Here is a 23,250-nt window from a genome sequence, read left to right on the forward strand (position 1 = left end):
AACATGCTTGGCTGCAACTGTATCGATGGCAGCTCTCCTTCTATTCAGTGTTTGTAGCTTCTTGGCGCAGCTCCGCTCCTGCTAGTAGCTTCACTACATCAGTTCAGCGTTACACCGGCTGATGACGTTGCTGTGATTGACTTTGTCTGGTATTTTTGTACATATGTTTTGCCAGTTCTGTGATCATGTTAAGCAGCAACTTATATTAAAAGGTGTTTTATTTCCGTTTGAAAGCTGCACGCTTCCATGGAAGGACAGCAGAAAATTGCTCTTATAAACATGTAATTACTAAAATCACGATACCTTCACTTTGTATCCCTCTGAAAAATGAACCCATTTAAATAAAGAAATCCCTCCATGGGTGATACCACGATAGAGAGCGTTCATTTTATAGCGTTAACACCTGTAAGTGGTCCGGTATGAAACGTGGGTGATAGAACAACACAGCACTTTTAAATTTCAATAATCAGAATACCGAATTGTTTCCATTGTTTTAAAAGGTTTATGTCAGTCTGCCTTTTCCCCATCGATACGTTTCCGGACCGCCCTGCACCTTACGGGGTTAAGAAAACAAACGCACATTGCGCAAAACTCTGAAACAGGAGAAGTGGGACATAAAACGGAGCGACGAACTAGATGTGAATTATAAAAACAGAGAATCCGACGCTGAACAGTGAAAAATCAACACATGATGTGAAACACATGACGATTAGGCAGCGCAGCAGGTGTTGAGTGAAGATTTCTGGTGGTCACTAAACGATACGATAAATCTAGCAACAGGAAAGAAACTAAAGTGGACATAGCAATAAACCAAGAGAGGATAATACTAATCAAATGAAACTAAATGGAAATGAATGAAGAACAAAATGCAAGAATAAACTAAGAAACTAAAGTAAATTCAGAGGAATAAACTGGTATGGCAAGACCTTTCAAGCAATACTTAATACAGAGACTGTATGGCAAGAATAAACAGACACTATTTCCAGATAAAAGGTAAAATAATATTGTTGAAGTGCCATGGGTTTGTTGAGACCACATCAAGTACTGAGAACAACTATATCTTACAGACCATAACAGTAAAGAACTGATCACTTATTTATGTTTTTAATTAGATTTGATATATTTATTTCTTCAATATTATTTTTCATGTCAGAGTTAATGTCATGAGGCTGATGACTCCATGACACTTTCAATTTGACTCATTAGGATTTGATTAAGAACCAGACTTGTTCTTTGTAATTTCTATCCAGTAAAACTATTAATCTATAAATCAATAGACAGATCTATATAAAGATATAATCCATGTTTCTGTCTCATATTTGTATGGCATTAAAWGAAACTTTTGTTTTTCCACTGAAAGCTCTGGTTTGCACAATAAATGCCATGAGGGYGAAGTTTTATGGATGATACTCTGATGTCCCATTCTCCTGAAGGCASCACAGAGCTGCACCACCAGAAACTGACAWACACTGAAGAGAAGAAGAGCTATGATTAATGTAGTTACAGTTACATCCATATTTTAATGTTGCAGAGCTCAGTCGTTTTGCAAATAGATCAAAGTTTAAACTGGCATGATGTTCATCTTTTATCTGGTCATTTTGTGGAATATTTAACAACTAGAAAATGGCAAACAATAAGAATATATTTTTCCACTCTGATTGGCAGCTTTTAGGCCTACCAATTTTAACTTGAATGTTTGTTGCATTTTTCGTAGACGCCTGTGAAAATAATTTCTATTCCCATGACTTTTTTTGTTCTCTGGGAAATTATTTTTGATGATAAATACAGAAACAAGCATAAAAATCAAAACATCTACAATAGTAATAGTAATATTAATAATAAAATAATAGTCAGTGTGAAGTAGCCTACAAATTCTTTGGTGGGGGGCGGTGAGGGACCTGAATAAGGGCTAGGGGGGCGCTGGCACATAAACGGTTGAGAAACACTGGTTTAGATGATTTATGTGCAGTTGCACAGGAAGACCTGTAGATGGCTTCAGGGCTACAAATTTATGTGTCTGCTGCTTTTTGTGGAAAATAATAGCGACCCAACGCATCTCATCTCTGAAACTAAACTAAATTCCCTTGGATTAATGGAAAACAGTAGAAGGGGGGAGGGGGGGGTGCAGGAAAAGATGAGGACTTTGGAGGTTGACCTGTTGGAAGTATTTTATTTTCAAGCTGATCATAGTTTAAACATTGTTACAGACCACATCATATCAGTGTCGGCTGCTTCCTTTGCCACGAACCCCTGAATATGTTTTAATACAACAAAGACATGCATGAAGAGCCAAGAGAGAGAATAATTCAAAGATTTTGATCGTGAAAACATTCCTGGAAGCTGTTTCAAGGAGCTTTCATCTTGTGTTTTAATTATAAGAGTACAAAGAGAGCGAAAGCAGTTGAGGTTTCGATTTCTGTCTGAATTTTTTTTTTTTTGTACCTTCACGTCTACAGCTCTGTTTAAGCCATTTGTAATGCAGACTAATCATGGTGCCTCTGTGCACCGTCAGCTGCCCTCGGCACACGGGAGGCGCCCGGTCCTGTCTCCACCGTATCAATGGGCCTCATTGTCCCATGAACTCTGTCGTTTTCTCTGCCTGTCACTTTCAGATACCAGGCTCCAGGAAAAAAGGGCGCCCTGTAAACTCTCGTTACAATTATTGGGACACTTTTTTTTTTTTTTAACTTACGTGTTTTTATTCCATAATGAAAAGCTGATAGAGCTTAAAAATGCTTTTTTTTTGTAGATACAATGATTAGTTTTAGACTTTAATGTCATTAAAAATTCTCCAAATGAAAGGCGTTAAATGAGTGTCAGGCTGTTTTGGTTAAATAATAAGCATCTCATGACTCATGACCCAAGACTTGAATCCAACAAGATGTAAATATTCCGTTGCATTTTATTTCTAGATGTCCTGCAATGAAATGTCAGTAATTATTGATATTAGAAATGTAGGCTATGTCTGTGAGAGAGCAGTCGACAAGAAGACGATTTTACCTGTTCTTTAAAACAAAAACTAAGTGATAGAGAAGTTTAAAAGATTAGTGGTAAGCTTGAGAAGCAGAGCTAGTATTGTTAAAACGGCAGAAAACTTTCATTTTTTCCCCAATTCCATAACAGAAAGAAAGTGAAAGGCCAAAAAGACAAGACAGAAAAGCTACGCTGTACTTTGTTCAGCCTATCTATGCTGAAAGTGTTGCCCTCTCTGTCTCTCATGCAGCCTGGAGGAACTGCAGATATGTTGCAATATTTTTCCAAAGGACATATCCCTGAAGTTTTACAGACCTAACAAATGTGGGTTTTCTCCCTAGTATTCAGAAAGTGTTTTCATCCTTTACAGTGACATTGACAGCAGAAGAGAGGCTGCTTTGCCCCAAACAGTTGTCTGTTTTGATACGACCTGTCAATAAACTCTTATGATATTCCAGGAAAGTCACTAAATTTATGAAGCAGGAGAACAATCTTTTTTTGTATGTTTTGTCTGCACGATTCACTGCAACCGCATTGAAACATTCATTTCATGCTGTTCTCCCAACTGCAGAAACTCCAGTTGGGAGAAAATGTTTGTCGCTTTTCAGACAAGCACTGCTGCTTCTGGAACACCTTCCAGTTTCAAGATTATTTTTCAATTGTCACAGTACAGTTAATACATTTAAATATTTTCAGTGCCCAAGGTAATACTGACTAAATGTATAGTGGACACTCGCCTATTCATGGTTCAATATCTGTATTTGGATTTCTCCAGTCTGAACCATCAGCCTGGGCGATAAACAGTGCCAGATGTTGATAGAACTGGCAGGCAACAGCAGACCAAAAAGGGGGGAGAAATGAGGGGAAAAAAGTCTTACCCCCACAATAAACCCTCCCCCACCTAAAACTACCATCTTCTCCCAGTTTGACATTGGCTTAAGAGCCTTAAAATCTCTGCTGCCAACCAGACATGAGACCACAAGTCAGATACAAAATCTAACAGTTAAGTTAATGCAATAAAGGAACAGTTCACAGTTTCTGCACAGCTGCAGTTTTTTTTTTGTTTTGTTATTGTTGTCAGGCTTTTTAAAGCTTTGTTGATGCATGGTTATAGGTTTGGAATGGAATCTTAATTTAAGAATGACTAGAATCATTTCCTCACCAACGCTCAGTTGTCTTTCCTATTTGTTCGAGTCTTCCACTCCTCTCCAATCTTCTTGTTATATCATCAGCCATCACCTTGTGTTTCTTATTGCAATACCATATTTCAACAAACAGTTATATTTCTGCTACTTTTCCAGGACATCGTTTTGCTCAGTGTGCCCAGTGTTACCTTTCATTTCAATAAGCTGCGGTCTCTGTAGCCTTGACGGATTTATTTCCGAGCAGCATACACTCTCTGACCCGAGAATGTGATCGCTGAAGATCGTTGGCTTCTGCCCAGACCTTCAAGAAGCTACTGAAAGCAAAAGTGAGCTGCGCTTCAGAATTGGCCAGTCTCATCAACCTGAACACCAATCCTATGCTGCTGGGTGAGAGCGGCTGCTAAAATCGTTTTGTTTTTGTTTTTTTGTTGCCTTTTGTCAAAAATGTGATGCTTTTCCACCCAAGTGGTGAAAAACATACAGAATGAGAAAAGAGTGAGTGGTACTAACCTTGCTTCTCTTCTTTGTGTGTGTGTGTTCAAAGAAAGGTGCTCATGGTTTGGATGGGGCAATGGAAAAATATTTTAAGATATGGAAGAATGACGTGTGCAGATTTTCTTGCATAAAGTTGACGAAAGTATTCAGACTAGAAAGTCAGAGGAGCAACTAGAACCTCCAAGCTCACCAATGATCAGGATTAGGAAGCAAAAACAATGAAAAAGATGCACTATAACTGTATATTAGGACCCTAGTCATTGTTCAACCTTTATGCTTCAGAATCCACCCTGATTCCTTGTCTTTCCTTGATGCAACTTGTAATATTTTGGCTCAAAGGTGTTGAAGCAAACATATTTTCAGATCCAGCAAAATACAAATATGTAAAAACATATACGTAGTTCTGTTATTTTCCACACACAACAACTTCCAAATGGAAGATCTTAAGGTATATTTTCTCTAAACTTGATGATTTATTTCCATCTCTGGGTGTTTGTATTATCTTGTCATATTTTTTGCAACCCACAGTCCAAATCACTTTGAATAATCTACAAGTAATTTGTCTCCTTGGGAGCGTTCTGAGGAAACGCTCACCTGATTTTGCACAATGACCTTAATGGATTTCTCATGTCATACGTTTGTTGGTAAAATTTGTGTTTCCTTCAGTTTTTTGTCTTTAAGCAGTAAATCTGAGTAAATTAGACATTTAATTAGACTTGTAATTTTTAAGTACGTCGCTGTCTATGGTTACCACATGTGACCTGCAGAAATGCAATTTCTCCAGTTGCAATTTTGGAAAAGTTTTAATAAAGAAATTTCATCACAATACTGTAGCACACAATCTGTTATTAACAGGTAAAGTAATAAAGATGAATTTAATATCAATAATGGCAAAGGCATTTTAGCTGCATTGCAGTTAATTTCAACACCTAAAAAAAGCACTTTGTGGATTCATCCCAAGATTATCCCTTGCTGCACAATTTTAGAGCATCGTTTTTTTTTAAGTTATTGCTGTACTCTTTCCATTAGTTTTTCCTGTTCTCCTTTTTTAGAACTATACATTTGCTCATTTTGAATGATTGAATCCTCATTGAGTCAGTATATTTGACCTTAATCAAGATCAATTTATACTTGTATATAAATATATTTAAAATTGAAAGACTCTCTTCTGCTGTTTGAGTGTGCCAGTAAATAACATTGTACTATAAGTCTGTCCACAAACTCTCTTGCGTTAACCTTGCCCCTTCTCTCTCAAAAAAAGTTGTCTTTCTCTCTCTCATTTTAAAATGAGAAACTTTGTCTCTAAAGCAGCAACAGGCTGGTTGTTTTCAAATGCAAATTTTGTCTAGTTACACAGTGTGTAGAGACAATTATGTTAATGTTGTGCTTATTTGAGTTACTCACTGTGAGTTTCCTCATTGTCTTATGGTTTCTGCAGAAAGTAGAGCTTTATTAAAGTGAAAGAAAATTGAAACGTGGTTTCAGAATCTTCAGATTAGACGGAGTGTGTCCGTTGAGTCTGTAAACTCAGTTGGGTTTAGGTCTGAACTTGGGGCAAACAGGCATGAACGCTTTGGTAAACCATCGTAGTGCTGGTTGCTTGTTTAGGCGAAAGGTAAACCTCTGGTCCAGTCTCAAGTCTTTTGCTGCCCCTAACAAGTTCCTTTTAGGATTGCTTTGTTTTTTAGCACCATTCATCGTCCTTTTTTTCTGATCAACTTCCTTTCCTCTGTAAAGAAAATCATCCCCCACAGCATGAAGCTGCTCTTGCCGTGTTGAGATGGTATGCTTGAGGTGATGTGTAGTGTAGCTTCCATCATGCATTATGTTTTGCATGCATGTCAAAAAGTTCAAATTTTGTGTCATTTTATCAAAGCATCTTTATATATTTTCTGCTCCCCTTTTACATCCACAAGGCACTTCAAGTTCCAGTGTCTACTTTCTCTTTTTTTTTTCCCCCAATCCATTTTACAATGACTAGCTTACTTTCTTCACCAGCCTTCTGCTTTTAGGTTTTCTTTTCTAATCCTACAACGCCATTTCTCAGAATTGCGGTTCAAATTCATGCCAGCTAAAAAAATATTACCATAGACATCTGTTTCCAAAGGCATGCAAGAGAGTTAAATGCCACCCAGACTTGCTTTGTTGCCTTTAACTGTCAAATCCTACTGAGGCCTAAATCATTTCACTGAGAAAGGGTCCCCTTTTTCTGCACCAGCTAATCTGCTACCTCTGAATACATTGATCAAGTGACTTAATGCCAACCATAAGGGATATGCAAAATTTATGACCATGAGGAGTTGCTCTAGGAATTGCATTTACATGGTGTCAAAGCTGAGAAACTGTGTTCTATATGCCAGGTCGGTTGTGCAGAGATGATGATTGCGTTAGCGATGCCCTCACTGCTCTCTTATAGCCAGCGTCGTCAGACTAATGCTGGCAAATCAATTTTTTCCCTTCACACTTTTAGTATTTAGAATTATTTTATTATTTGAAGTCATTCTGGTAATAGAACTGGGTTGGAGAAGCAGTCTAGAATATTTAAGCTGTGTGTGTAAGTAATATTATTATGAGGAGAGAGGCCTAGCTACACAATCCTCAGTAAGACAGACATGTGCACACAGTTGAGAATAAATGATTCTTTGTTTTCCTTCTATCTCTTTTAGCTAGTTGTGCACACCAAGCTCGCACGTTCGAGGAGAAATGTTGTCACTCTTTGTGAACAGGATTGTGATGTTAAAAAACAACAACAACAAAAAAAAACAACAACTTATGTCTGAAGGTTCTTAAGAAGTTAATGCCACCCATGGGAGTATTGATTTCACTGTGTTTACGCACAACACTGATCTGAACGGCAACCGTTAAAACACCAACAGGCAACAAGAGAACTCTGTTTGATAATGTCAGACAAATACAAAAACATATAATTGCTTAACAGAAAACCAGCTTTACCCTAGTCTAATAAAAAAATACCAATGGGTCAAAGTACAGATTGAGATCTAAAATATTAACTATCTAATTGGCTGCAGTTGCCTTCCGTGCCATTTTTCTGCCTGCGTAGGGTTTGCGTTCCCCAAATAATTTGTTTCTTGAAAGCTTACTGAATGATTGATTAGAAAATGGAGTCTCCAAGAGTTATTTTGCCAGGCAAACGTTTGTAGAAAATGTACCATAATTTGTGAGGTTAATGTGGGCGGATATTCCAGTCTTGTGTGTAGGCAAAGTTGATTTGCCCCGTCTGCTTCTGTGGCGTTAGTAATCTCCGCTCACCAGACATGTCATGTATTCACGTTTGTTTTCTGCTTTCAATCGGTCTTTTGAGCCCAGAGTCTATCGAGCTTTTGTTGGGTTATTTCTTTCTCATTTGCCAAACCTTTGGTCATTTTAATGCTTGACTTCTGTCCCATTGTTAATAGTTTATTTAACTATTACAGGAATATTGGATCTGTTTTTTGGCAGAGATTAATGAAACTTATGTGAGAGGGCTTCAGAGTTGTGCCTGGATGAACTGCCTGTATTGAGCACTTTATGTACAATGTTTGGATTTAGATGGCTTGCCTCTAAAATCCACCTCAGCTTTAACGTCGTGATTTAATCAGCACAGTGTGGCTGGAAAAAGACAGAGGCCTGGAATCTGCAGAAACCATTAGCAGAAAGGCATCTTCATCTCTGTCTTTTACCGGCTGCTTCATGGCTTCTCTGGGCCTTTAAAAAGGAGTTTTGGGCACCAACTTGATCCATAAAGATCAGCTTTTGAAATTAAGGCCAGATGATGTATTACTTAGTTTTTCATCAAACCTCCAGGGGGAAATTTGGTGGCTTGCTTTGTGTCAAAATTTGAAAAAATAAATAAATAAAATGAATATGCAAAAATCTATTCTCAGAAAATATATGTATACAAATATAATATTAAGTAACTTGATCTTAACATCTGAGAACTAAAAAAAAAAGTTTGAATGTTGCAAAAGAAAGGCTGTAATATAAAATTATTTTCAGGTACTTTTGCTTGCTGGATTACAAAAAATAACATGAGGGACAAAATGACCAAAATTCTGCTGCTCCTTGTATTAAAGCCTGGATGATGCAGCTCAGATGATGACTAAATGATGATAAGATAATACAGAAAGATTGTATTTTTTCCACTGTTTTTCGCCGTTCACAGTGTTGGAAAAAAAAAAAAAAGCACAATTATTTCTACTACCTGATCTAAATAAACTGATGTATTAAAAATGACAAATTTTGTGTTTTGGATTACAAAATATTTTAATCTTAATTTGAAACTGTCAGTGAGATGTTCTAATCTACAGCATGTTCCTTTTCCTTAAAACCATATAGTTATACTTTAAGACTGTTCTGAAACAAAATGCCAAACATAGAGGGATGGATGGATGGGTACAGTTTACAATAAAGAATTGAAATAAAAATAGTTTTCCATATCTATTTGCTTATTCTTATTCAGGCATGGAAAATACTCACATTCCAGAATTGTTCACACTTCTGTATGGATTCTGTATTCTTGTCAATAATATAAAATAAAAAATGAATAAAGCAAGCAAAGTTTAAATAAACTACTGACAGTTTTTGCATTAGATTCACTTAATGAGATTACCTGGAAAGCAACATGTGTACCATAGTGAGATGTCTGTACGTTTTTCTTGAGAAGCAATGTATGGCTGCCTGTCCACCCTCAGCAAGCTTTAGTTTGGTTTAGGATTTGAGTAGGAGCTGTTCTTGTTCAATCCAATGAATAGGTGTTTGTGCAAAGCTGTGTGGGAAGGGCCAATATAGGTTGGCCTTTTTACCTCTGCAACCCCATCAGCTGGTAATTGACACCATATGTCAAGCAGACAGAGAACTCCATAATATGCACCTCTTATTTTAGCGCTCAGCCTCGAGTAGTTAAGTAGAAACGATGCATTCAAGTTGAAAATATCAACAGAATAATTTGAAATGAGAAAACAAAAGTGAAAATTTAAGAAGTTGCATAAAAGTTAAATGAAATAAGCACAACTTACCATTACTTGTCATCTGTAGTACTCACAGAAAGCCGAGAGAAAAATCTGTAGGTTTCGTAGAAGTTCACTTTGCAGAGTCAGAGCTTTCTTAGTTCATAAATTGTAGGATTTTGTTTACCCGGATAAGTGAAACAATCACATCCCCTGGGATGTTATGTAGAGGGTACTCTGGGAAATGTGGGATTTCAGGCTCTTTTCTCAGAGCATAAATGTCAAACTCATTTACACTATGCACTGAACTCTGTTGTTCACTGCTATTATGAGCAGATTATTATTTTTTTGATCCAACAGCATGATAAAATTGTGGATTAAACGTGAAAATATATCCACGTAAAGATGTCTGTTGATGTCTGAATGTGGTTGAATTGTGGTTTGGGTTGATCAAATGGAGGTCTGTTACGACTGCTTCGTCGCTGAAAGAAATGACAAGTTTTAGTTAATTTTTCTGTACTGGCCAACCATAGATTTGAAAAAAGAGAGAAAAAAGCAGCAGGTCCATGGATACAAAGTGCTTGGATTTTTTGGATACCATTTCTGGTTTTTAAGGTAGGGTTAAATATGTCAGATTGCAAGGCCACTTTCTGTGCACCACCATATTTTCAATCAGATTCAGATCTGGGTTCTGCATGGGCCATTCCAACACTTCCTCTAGTAAAGTCATTATTTTGTTAGCTTTGATGTAGTGTTTGGTTGTAGTGACGTTGAAAGAAGTTCTTCTCCAGTTTTCTTTGAGGAGCCTCAAGGTTTTATGTCAACATTCACTGGTATTTGGAGGAAGTTGTTTCAGTCAGCTTCCGGAAAAGTAACTCTTCTCTGCATACTTGACGCCGTCTGTGGAAATTTCTGTATCGTTTTTACAAATTCAGATCACTTTTTGTTGCATCATGCAGTTAATGTACCGACTTCTCACAGCCACTCCACTTAACCCTCTCACTTTACCACTTTCCCATTGTAATTGATTGTAGGTCTGCTTTGCCAGCAAGCATTCCTGAATTCTCTAAAATAGAACGTGATTGGTCTGGCTTCTCTGTCAGCTAGGGCTGGGGAGATCTTAGGATGTTCATTATCACACCTCAGACGCTGCTCCTTTTGTTCTTGAAGGCCAGATGAGATGAGAGGACGCTGACCTTTTGTGTCCTTTCATGTATTTTAGCACATGAGGAGAAATTTGTCCTTTTTTACCAATAAAGCTTTACAGGAGTGATAATGACTAACTCCCTCTCTGCTTGGTTTTCAACTGTAATGTGTGGAAGTGAGTTTCTATACATTGCACCCAGTGTAAGACTGCCCCAGAAATGTAGAACATCTTTCCTGACATGCTTTACTAAAGGAATTTCTAAAAATGCTCAGGAGAGCACTCACTCTCACATGTGGCTCTCTCTTCTTGTAGGCGGACAGATGGTCGCTTTCAGATTTAGATTGTTGGAGGTGTGAATCATGTAATCTCTTCAAGCTAATCACTTTCATTTGTTTCTTAAGGTGTTTGTGTTAAAACAAAATGCACTGCAACAAACTGCTTTGCTTTTTTTTATGGGCTAAACATTAAAAATGCCAGAAAACAGTAGGGGTGCAAGGTGCACATGGTAATCAGGTTCACCAGTGTTCACTGTTTCTTTTTTAGTTGTAACTTTGAGAAATGTGGAATAACTACCTAAGTGTGTAACATCTCTTTCCCTCTTTTCCTTTAATAAAAGATCAACAACTTTAGACAGTGCACACATTGTCTGCCTGGGTGAAGTTTCTCCTCCACTCTAACACATGCTTTGGAATCTGGGAATGGAAAGGAAACTCTTCTTACTCCCACTTCCTCTGCTGTCATTTAACTCTGGAATGATAGTATTGTGATGTTCTGCGGACATTTAAAATTGGTTCTCAACCCAATTTCTTTATATGTGGCACTTATTCTGTTCACTGCTAGAGGACAGAACTGAATGCTCTCAAAAAGTGTTTCTTCCTATGATATTTAGTGAACATGGATTCTTCTAGGTGGAACTGTTAGTACTTGAGAAATTCTATAGGTACTGTTCTTAGTGCGTCGTACACTTTTGTCCCTTTGCATTTTTTTTTAATCCAAACCGATACTAACAGTATCACCACTTGGTAATGTAACGACACAATTACTGCTTCTCCCATGTAAATGTTTCACATCATTAGACACATGTTAAGATGAGACAAAACTAACTTGAGTAAATGCAAAACATAGTTTTTAGATTATGATTTTATTTATTAAGCGAACAAAATCTATCCGAATCACCCTAGATCCATTTGAAAATATATTGGCTTCCCTTATGAAAGGATGAATTAACTGTGATCAACTGCGTTTTCTGGTTGATTTCACGTCTACCCTACAGAATCAAGAAATCAGGGAAAAAAATATACTGTCAGAAAACACGAATTAGACTATATTATCAAAAAGAAACTTTTTTAATAGGTGAAAAACAAAATAACATCTATCACTTTGATCTGAAGGTGGGTGTCCTGTTACTTGTGGCATAAATTCAGTTCAGATGTGAGATGATCTTAAATGGATGTTTTTGTTTGCAATACTCACTTCTCAGAGGAGTTTAGACCAATTAATCCATCGTGAGTAAGTTGGGATTGTACTCGGTGAGTAACCCATGCATGTACTGGGAGAATATGCTAACTCCAGGCAGAACCTCCCCAGGCTGAGATTTGAACCCAGGATTTGATTGCTGCCAACTTAGCAGCATTGCTAACAACTGCTCAACTGTGCAGCCTTTATTTATTTATTTTTTTCCTACTGAGTAACAAAGCCAGTAAGTCGCCTGGCCTTTTAATGTCTATGTTCTAACACAAAGAGGGATGATGGACCCTTTAACTCTAGGCCTCAGATTTCTCTAGGCTTCAATCAGAATGAAAAAAAGAAAAGGGGAGGAAAAAAAAAAGAACGTGTCACTGACTCAACAAACTAATGAAGACTTGCCTTCAGCTTCCAACAACCTGTAATCAAAGAGCAGCCCAGTTGCTGACCTTGCTTTTTTCCCCCCAAATTGGCGTGTATGCAATTCAATGAAGCCTCAGAGAATTTCAAACAGAAAGCCTTAAAAATATTCACTGTTGCATTTTGTTTCAGGAAACCGATTTTTAGATCATATATTTGTTTTATGCTTTCAGACTTTTTAGATCTCATTCAGTCTTGAGTTTGAAGCATGTTTCCCTCCCCTGTCTAGGCTCTGACCTAGTCACATAAAAGTGTTATTATCCTGTCTTTTAAATAACAATCAAGGGAATTATTGGAGCATCGTGTACTTTGGATAATTGCACAGTTGTGCTGTTGATCATAGGGTTATGAAGTGAAAATTTTGATTAGCATGTATGCCAAGAGTGTCCTTGTATCTATGTTTATTTTAAAACACTGAAGTATTATGAAGAGTGGTTTGTTCTGCTGGTTACCGTGTCTGTTTGCTGGCTGTTTTACTAGACAGCTTATATGTCGAGCTAGATGTTTGCTTTGTTGGCAGAGCATATCGATGAAACTGTAGCTGCAATCTATTTATTACATATTTCATTCTGCTTCCAAATGTTGTGTTACTGTTGTGTCAACAGTAAGACACAAATTCAGAGTTTTTCATGTTTCGATTTTTTTTCCCATTCATGGTTTCCCGTTGGTCCATAATGTTCATTTGAGAGCCCTGTTCACTTTTATTCCAAAATAGACAAATGGATTACCTACATGTGGCTACTTGACACACTGTGGAAAAAATAAATAAATTGAAACCTGCAAAGATGATGAAAGGGAAATGGCCTTGTTTGATTTTTTTGTTAAAATATTTTTTAACAAGAAAACATGATTAGTATTAAAGAATAAAAGTGTCCATATTGTCATAAGACTAGCAAAAGACGAGTTGTGTACTTAAATAAAACCATTGTGGGCCACCCTCTTATTTTTTTTATCTCAAGTAAGTACTTCCAAAACATTTTGTAGGTCAAGTATGTTTTGCTCGGCGCAGGTCCTTCACAGGAGCTCTTGGCTTTAATTTCACTAGATTCTGCTCGCAATAAACTTTTAGAAAGAGACTTTCAAGATGGTGACCTCTAGAAGCCAGCCTAAATGCCCAAAAAGCTTTGAACAAATTGTACACCTGGAGGTTTTGACAGAAGTATTTACAACCACTTATATATGAACTTGTTTTTTTTGTGTGTTTTTTTAGATCAAATCTGAGAAGACAGAGAAGGAGTGTAAGCAGCAGCTGCTCAGGAGCCTGCAGTTCCTGGAGCGCTACATTTACCTCATCCTCTTTAACACATACCTGCATCTGGAGAAGAAGGACTGCTGGCATCGCTCCTTCTCCGTCTGGATGGATCAGGTAAATCAGCCTCTTACATTGTACTTTCATTCGTGTGGATAAAAAAAGACATGCATTATCCTAGTGTATAATAATAGAGCGTAATGGCTGTCTTTTATTTTATCCAATGTTTTTGCTAACATATTGCAGTAGTCAGCATCAACATCAGTAGATGTTTTATGCTTGGAATGACGAGAGAATGATTTTACAGGCGGACAAAATTACGTTCAACGCGATTAAAAATATATGAAAATCTTCCTTGGGGTCAAGGTGGTTTTTTTTCTTTTAAAGCACTTCTATTATTATTCATGGTGAGAATGGCTGTAGAAACATGCCCCTGAAGCCGTGGAATGTTTTAAAATCGCCCAGCAAAAGACTTCCTGTGTTTTTTCTTTTTCCTTTTCTTCTTAAAAGATGGATTAAAAAAACAGGAATCCAAAATAGAATGGAATGACTGCTGTGAAAACAATTGCCACAGAAATATGCACAGTCATTCATGGCATTTTCTTCCTGTTATGAATAGCAAATATATGTGGTGCATCAGGGTGGCTGTAATTGCCCAGTTATGCCATGAAAAGAATGCAGGGTTTTGTGCAACGAAGAGGAATATTCTGCTGGGAAAGCCAGTTACTATAACAATTTCAAAAATCATCCTCAGAACATGAATCTGAAAACCTTTCATTTTCGCAGCTGTTTCTACATTCATGTGAATAAAGGCACGATTAATATTCTGCTTTGAGTTGTGTGTGTGAGTATCTGCACCGCTGCTTTAACAAGAGGTAGAAAAACCAAGCATTCGTTATTCGCAGCTGTTGACTGGGAATAAAACGTTGTAATAGTGCAGTATAAAATAATTTCCTCTCACAGTTATTATACGTTTTCTGTCAGTGGGCCTTTGATTTTGTTGGCGCAATATCTGTCCAATGAAATTACTATCAGTCTGCAGGACATCTTTGCAAAACCTGTGATCAGGAGATTAAAGACCATCTGAAATGAGTTTGCAATTTCAGTAGTCTGACGTCAGTTTCAGAATGAACATTTTGTAAGGAAGAGACATTTTTAGAACAAGATAAAGATGTACATAACTCCAAAATAACTGCCTAAAGGTCTGATGTGTATTTGACGCTTTTGTCATTGAGTATGGGAAGTCATGTAAATGTTGAAAGCCATGAAGGAAACTTTGATCACCTTAGATTGAAACCCATGGAAACTATTTAAAAACCTTTTACGACTTAAATAGTGGTCAGAACCTGCTGTTCAGAAGAACTGTTGCGTTATTTAAATCTAATTCTTATGATGGCCGGACACTCTGCAGCATAATTATCATGACAGGTGTACAAGCTGTCTCTTTTTTGATAATGGAGATAATGGAGAAAATATTAACTTACAGAACTTACATTGATGACTTCCGACTTCACCTGTTTTCAACCCTGTACTCTGTTAATACATGCACATTCATTGTGCATGTATTAACAGGAAAGGATGCAGAGGTTACACTTAAAAGTCATCTTTCCTTTTGAGTTGTTTCATGCTGATCTAAATTACAAAAATAAACCCCATTAAGGATTTATTGCAATAATGTTTTTTCTCGTTTTATAAGCACGTAAAGTAACCCTGAATTTTAACTTGAATGCAAATCAAGAAATCCTTTCCTATTTCAGTGGTTTTTCTCCAAAATAACTCGTTTCTATTTTTTTACTGCCTGCTCTTTATACTTGTGTTGGCTGTAAAAAGTATTTTTCAGGCACTAATGTGCTGAATTAATCTGATTTAAAAGTTCACCTGAGCCGAGCAGGTTTGATGAATTTGATCTTTCAGTGTTTTCTGCTGAAGCTACAATTGCAAAAGAGCTCATTTGAATGTGCAAAAGAACCCGCATCTGATGGGTTTTGATTTGATGAAATGTAAAATTTCCCCTCTGAAACTCTGCTGCATCAGAGAGGAGCAACTCTTGGTAATTTGCTAACTTTAAGCTCTGCTTTACTCTCTAAATATAACATGATGCAGTTCCCGTGGTTCTCTACGTCAGTTTCTGATTGGTTGAGAAACTCTGGTCGACTTCGTCTGGACAGAAGTGTAAGTGTGGATAGAAGAGCAGTCTTATGTCCAAATAAAAAATAAAAAAGTATAGCAGTCAAATTTGATCAAGTCAACAGATTGGTGAGATAGATTCTATTAATAAATATTATTTCAAAGGGGCACTGTTTTCTGGACACATAGCGCCATTGTATGGCACAATCAAGCAATTATGTTAATTTTAGTTATTTGCTGAAACTGTATGATACAAAATAGATTTTTGATTGTACTTGCACTCTCTCACTTAGTGAGGCATCTACATGTAAAGCACTGATGTCCCTATGTTTTCCAATAAGTTATTAAATGAAATCTCATTTTTAAACCGTAGATATTTGTTTGAACCACTATGTTTGCAGACATTTGGACTGACAAGCAGCTTTGATTTGACTGTCATTAGTATAAAGAACAATATTCTGACAAACAACATCTGTATTCTGATGCCTTTAGTGGCCCAGTTGCAGCACTCTGGCAGCCACCCAATTATTCTGACCCAGCCAACCCTGCGGCACAATCACTAGCCTATCATCAGTGACCGTGGCTGGATCTGTAATGACAAACGGCCAGCGCTGAGGGCAGCGGTTGCGGGTCGTCTCCACCGCTGGTCATGTTTTTTGGAGCCGTGGTTACACAACCTCTCAGGTCTGAACTGGCACAGTCTGTCCTTCACTCTACATCAGCTGCGCTGTACACATGTAGGATCCAATTTGATTTCTGTACCCACTAAAAGCAGGAGTGCCAGGTTTCCAATCATGGCAGGTGATACTAGGTTAGTGATGTACTTGGCTATATTTTGCTCAGAACATGTCAGTAGGAGGTAGGAATCTAATACCGGAAACACAACCAAACATTACAATCAGCCACGTTAGATATAAAACCATTGTAGCTTTTTTTTTTTTTACTTTACTTTTGTGTTATTAGCAGCAACAGCAACACATCAGTCTTAAAAGATTGAACGTACATATGCATATTCCCCTAATATGATGGGGATAAATAGTTCGACATTTACTCTTGCTTTTTGAAATGACTTGGAAAAGCTAAAAGTGCCCCCACATCATCAGTCCTTAAAGTAGAATCAGAGGAAAAATTTCTTGAAAGTTATAGATATTAAAATCCATGTTTGCTAATCCAGAATATTGGCTTTAGCACAATAGAGGGACCTGTGTACAGTGCATACCTTAGATGCCTGCATGAGGGTGCCCTATCAGTCACTCCAGCTGTTTTGATGTGTGCCACAGAGGATTCACTGTCCCTCTGCGCCGACCTGGTATGTGCCGCCTTTGAGATCGCAGAGTGTGGGTAAGACCGGTGCCTCCCTGCCTCCCCTCCCATCAATCCAGCACCACAGCTCTGGCGTCATGAGTATTGGCGTTAGCGATTGTTGCATTGCCGCACGAAAAACCTCGATCCAACTGCTCTGCTTACCGTCAATTCAACAAGATCGTTACCACAAGCCGATGATTTCGAAACCATTTTACAAATACAAAGCATTGTAGGGTGAGGTAATTTACCACCACAGATCAGATAGTTTCTATTTGTTTGTTTTTTGATATGTTACACTGAGCAGGCACAATTATATGCTTCATATTTTAGGCTACTTGCACACAGGCCTTGGGGTTTTTTCTATAAACCAAAACATCACCAAGAGCATCCATGTGAACTTTCAAAATGTCCATTATATTTATAGGTTAAAAATAAACAGAACTCAGACAAAATAAAAACAATAAAAAAACAACACCAGAAATCATTTCTGTAAATAGTAACTCAGTGGGATGCAGCCATAGTTTCTGGGTATCAGCATCTACATTTAGCTCCTTCAATTTTACCATTAACTTTCTCCAAACACCTGAAAAGCATGACGCTTACACCAACATATATTACTCTGTAAGGTCGATGTCCTGTGTTTGGTTTTTGCCACGCACAACTTTTTGCATGTTTCATTTTTCTCTCATTTGAGCAAAGCACTGTCTGTCTCCTTAGCCGTTAGTTAATTCCATTGAATTACATTGATGCCAGCAGGATGCAACGTGTCAAAATACGGAAAGGCTGAATCCTTTTGGAAGAAACTATTGGATTACTAAGTCATTGCTTTTTACCGTGTTTTGGAAGTGATTGTTTCATTCTGGCCTTATTTGCTCTGTTGGCATCACAATTAGTTTTGCAGTAAAATGTCAGGTTAAACTGACAAGAGTAGTTATTTTCCAAGAGGGAGTAAACCTTTCCTGTTTGATTATCTGGCACCAAGAATGTACAAAACATATTTTTTCCAAACTGGGTATTCTTCTTGACACTGCGCTGATTCTCAAGAGATTGCACTTAATCACAGCTCACCGGAGCCCCTCCAACATCCTCCTTTTTTTCTGGCCTCTTCCTCACAAATTACCCTCCCCGTCTTCTGATCTTTCACACATCTATTATTTAGACAGCCTGAATGTGGAGGGGATGAGTCAGGTTGCCCTGGTGAACAGCTAAACCGCGGCGTCTCAAAGGAATCACATCGACTAATAGTTCAGCTGCACCGAGTCATCAGAAAGCTTGTTAAACAGACATGTCAGCTTTCCAGGAACACATCACATGGATGTCACGACAAGGAATGCTGCTGAATGGATGACTTATAAACAGCTGCTTTAAAAAATTTTTTAAAAAAAGAACTGCGTGTAAAACTCTTTATTTATACTTTTCTTTGAAGAGAGCAACAAAAAGATTGCAACTAACTCGGCCTCCTGTGCAACAAAAGGCACAGTACTGTATTTTACCTGCCTGTCCAAAATTTGCAGGCTCAGACGAACAGGAAGGAGTTAACTTGACAGAGTTTTGGCCACTTTACCTCCAGAATATCTTTGTTCAATTCTGACCCTGTACTGAAACGTTAAAATATGCAAAGTAAAACTTGTAACAATACCTTACTTGCCCCTGCATGCTGTTTTCCCATTTTATGTTATTGAATGCTGAATCTTCTGCTGCAGGGTAAACTCCTCAAGCTGGATCTCTTCTAATGAACCGTTCAACCTTTAAAGATGCTTCCAGGGAAGTCTGGAACTGCTGGGTTTTGGACAGATTTGTTGGGATTGTTGGGCTTTACGTTGCCAGATGTTTCCGGTTGGTGCTTCCCGTTAATCGCGAGGTGTTTGACATCCACAGCAAACCGTGACTCAGCGCGCCTAGTGGACTAGCATGAGCAGTGAATTCTCTATAGTGCTCTCTCCCTGTCGCAATGATAAAAACTGTAAATTTAATCTACGTTTTTCAGCTAAAATTACAAAATTGTAAGAATTGAGCACCTCAGGAGCAACAACATACACGCAGACAGATTTCTGACCCGTTTTCTCCTGCTGGTCTCATAGACAGAATCACAGAATTTTTTTCTTGTCTCATCCTGTCGCTTCTGACAACAGCCGCCTGTTGTTTCAGTGTAGCAGCTACACTTGTAAGACACCAGCGGATAAAACGCTTTCGTTCGGCAACAGTGTTTTCATTTCATTTTTAAAAGAAGGGAAAAAAGGGAAAGATTTCCTGACTCACCTTCGCCCCCCCTTTTTTTGTCATAAACTTTTGTTTTGTTTTGTTTTTTGTGGTAGGTGGCTGCCAGAGCTGGAGTTTATGACATCCTCAACCAGCTGTGCTTCTCAGAGTTCGAAGACCCCAGGGAGATGCCGCTGGCCAGGCTGCGCTACCGCTGGCAGCACCAGTACATTCAGTCACTTCCTTTCCGAGGGGAATTCATCTGAAGGATGGTTCCTCTGGATGCACCGTTTTCACAATGAGAGACACTTACAGTTAACCTTGTTATGCCTTTACAATTAACCCTTGTGTCGTGAACGACATCAGGTCTTATTTCGGTTGTTTTATTGTTGATCATCCTAACAGCTCCATTTAGTCTTTACTTTTATTTTTATGATCTTCTCTTTTAGGTGCCTTCTTTAAATCAATAGTTAACTAATATTGATTTTTTTTATTTTTATTTTGTTATCGCAGATTCTTTTAGTCCTTGTTTGCATCTGAACCTTTGCATCTCCTTTGGGGAAAAAAGAAAAATGTTTTGAAGGAGAGAAACAAATTCCACTGTGTGAGCTAACAATTATGGCTGCATGTCACAACTGTTTGCTGTTGTGTGACCTGATTTTTTTTTTTTCCAAGCGTTTTCCTTTTCAAAGTTGTTTTTCTTTTTTTTTTTAATTCACGGTGTACATATGATGGCAGTTATTTAAGTTTTTATCTAAGAGTAAATGGTTTTTAACAGTTTCACATTATTGTTTTTTTCACCTTTATGATAATTGCCATACTGTGTCCCTTTGTTGTACCTGGATTTTTTTTTTCTTTCACCATTAGATTATAAGTGTCCAGATGCAGGTACTGACATGTCAAGAATTTTTATGTTAGATTGACTCTGAAGGTGTTTATGTCTTTCAAATGTTAGAGAGGTGTTGTTGAAGTTTTTACAGCGGTCTTTCAATTAAATTTTCTTGAGACATTCCCTTAGGCCTTCTTTTTTATAGTTCTGCAGATATAACAGCTTGGCTCGGTTCACAGCAGAATAAGTTCGTTTTTTCATGTCATTTGGTTCCTTAAGCCAGTTGGACTCTTGGCTTTTCACGGACCCTGTTTTAAATGCCTACAGTTTTCAGTGGATTCGTGGATTGTGCCTGCAACATGCGACTGTTAGCTTTTGGAAATAGACCTAAATATTTGATTATGAGTACTTAGATGCATTTGAAACCAAATAATTCATCCTAAGTGTCATTCACGCGACTGGAGACGAATCGACACCATGTTTGGAGCTGCGGTTGTTTAAAGTAGAAATGACTCGGCGTAAAAGTGAGCGGGAGATGTGCAGATCCTCTTTTCATCAGGTTGCCCCACTTTCACATCATCACTGTGTCTGCATGAATTAAACTATACCTCAAATTATTAGATTTATGGCTGCAAATAACCTGCTCTGGAAATATTTGGGGTAGTTCATTTTAGTAACAAGGTTAGAAAACGTAAGTCATGTTTTTTTTTTTGTTGTCAGGACAACAACAGCACCAATGTTTCACTGAAGACTAGAGACGCATTGATTTGAATGGATCTGACATTCAGATGTCAAATATAATCTAGCAAGTGACAGATCAGAATTCAGAGTAGTTTTCTAGTCTTCCTGCCAAGAGCACTCTTGGATTGTTTAAATAAACTTGGGGTGATGTCATGAGGCTATTGGATAAATCATCCATCTGTCCATCCAGGAGGAAAACTCAGACATTCCTCCCCCCTAAGTGACAGTAGTCTGGGGAATCCCAAGGTGTTCGTAGGCAAGAAGGGACAGATAACCCCAGGGTCTGCCCTGGAGTCCAAACATGATTTCTTTCAAAGTGGAGAAGTAGCCTCATCTCTAAGGCTGGATGTTATCAAAAAGCTCATTTTAGCCACTTGCATCCTGAATCTCTTTGTTTTGGTCGTGATCCAAGTTCCATGACACATAAGTCGGGGTTGAAGCAGACTGAGCAGAGAATCAACAGCTTCACCTTTTGACCCCAATGAGTGTACATACAAACGTTACATTACTGAAAGAGACTGAAAATACAGAAAACAATTGAGGCAGAGACCGACGCCTGACCTAGAAGCAATCCCCCTTTTTGCGTTTTAAAACTATTGCTTGGACTTTAATGATCTAATTCCTACCCTGCCTGGCTAATACTTTGTTACAAACTTCTCCAAGTGCATACTTGAGATCATGGCCTGAAGATGCCAAGAAACCCACATGATCTGCAAAACCTAAACGTGTCATCTGAGGTTCCTGAACCAGACTCCCCACTCTTCATGACTCTGTCTTTAGATCCTGTCCATAGATACCAGGTAGAATCAGCAGAGTCCAACCAGCAATGAGAATAAGTTCAGCTTTACATTGAGAATGCAAACCCACCACTTGATTTAGTTGTGTCAGGACTGGATAACCCTTTAAATCAACCCAAGTGCTAAATTCTGCTCTCATCAAAACGCTTTGATATGATCATATTCTTTCTCCATCCATTTGTTACAGTTGCTGTAATTTTTTTTTTTACTATTTCAAAACAAAGACAATGTTTACATATTTTAGTGTTACACGGGATTTTATTTCGATAAAAATTGCCGCCTTCAGACCAACAGCTGTCATTCCAGTAACAGCTGTCTCGTCGTAGATCCTAACCTTGACTGAGATTTCCAAATTTGCCAAATCCTTGAAGCTCAAAAGGACAAAACGGCGCAAATTCCCTGGACTTCATTCAGCGTTCATGTTATCTGCTTTTCGTTTTGCTTTCTCACAGCTTGAATGAACCGCAGATAGTTCAAGAGGTCTTGAGTTAAGTTTGAGTTGTCTTCCTTCAGTAGCGGTGTCTGAAGAGTCCAAATCAGAAAATGTTGGTCATCAGCTGATTTCCATGTGCATCTTGTTAGCTACTGATCAAGGGTATGTCTCCGGTGTCTCAGCACTTTTTTTTTTTATAATTTGGTATTTTGTTTTTCCTTCAGAGTAATAATTTAGCATGCTTTAACCAAGAATCCTACCCTAAAAACAGAAAAATAAGCCAATAAAGACATCAAAAATCCATCATAAAGAAGCCTTATGTTTCTCTGTTGATTTTCCAAACAAGCAGCATCACTTTGTGAGGAATAGATGGAAATTCATGTGACTTAATTAGGTGCAGAAGGTTAAACATTCATGTGTAACTTTGCAACACAAGCATGTGTAAGTGTAAGCTTTGATAACACCCTAACGACTTCTGTATCGCATTTATAGTATTTAATGTTTTATTGTAGAGATTATGTGTCCCATGTTTTTATTGTATGTTCATTTTTTATTTTTATTTTTTTTATTTGGAGACTAAAATAAAAAATGCAACTTAAACTGCAAGCCTGGTTTCTGGTACATCACTAGGATGGTATTTTATCAGGGTGGAATATAAAATGCTGATCTGCGTTAAAGATTCGGTGTGCTGCAGTTTTAAGTGTCCCGATTCCACTAAAGCCAGAAGAATTTTGCCTCTTCCCTGTTCAGCTTCCTTTCCCTTTTCCTCCTTATCTCGGCATCATCCTTTTGCACCCCGTACAAAAGAAAACCTCTCTTATATCCTCTCGCGCAGCTTCCTTGGCTTGTGCCGGTGCCAACCTCGCAGAGCGGAGTAGGTTATGAGGATTGAACGGCATACATTTACAAAAAAAAAAAAAAAAAAAAACAGATGATTCTTTGTTGGACTGAGATCTTAACATTTTCCATACACAGTAATA

The 23,250-nt window shown here is 37.9% G+C and overlaps 1 protein-coding gene across 9 annotated transcripts in view; it reads left to right on the forward strand.

Moving 5' to 3' along the window:
* pald1a (phosphatase domain containing paladin 1a) overlaps positions 1-20,482 on the forward strand; it is a 46,747-nt gene extending 26,265 nt beyond the window's left edge. For all 9 annotated transcript variants that reach the window (XM_008436913.2, XM_008436916.2, XM_008436914.2 and 6 more), the window contains 2 exons: positions 13,801-13,956; positions 19,587-20,482. In XM_008436913.2, coding sequence (XP_008435135.1) covers positions 13,801-13,956; positions 19,587-19,736 — 306 coding nt within the window. In that variant the 3' untranslated portion in view covers positions 19,737-20,482. The remainder of the gene's footprint in view (positions 1-13,800; positions 13,957-19,586) is intronic.
* The last annotated feature ends 2,768 nt before the right edge of the window (positions 20,483-23,250 follow it).

This window comes from Poecilia reticulata, linkage group LG19, assembly GCF_000633615.1.
Source record: "Poecilia reticulata strain Guanapo linkage group LG19, Guppy_female_1.0+MT, whole genome shotgun sequence".
NCBI classification, from domain to species: Eukaryota; Metazoa; Chordata; class Actinopteri; order Cyprinodontiformes; family Poeciliidae; genus Poecilia; species Poecilia reticulata.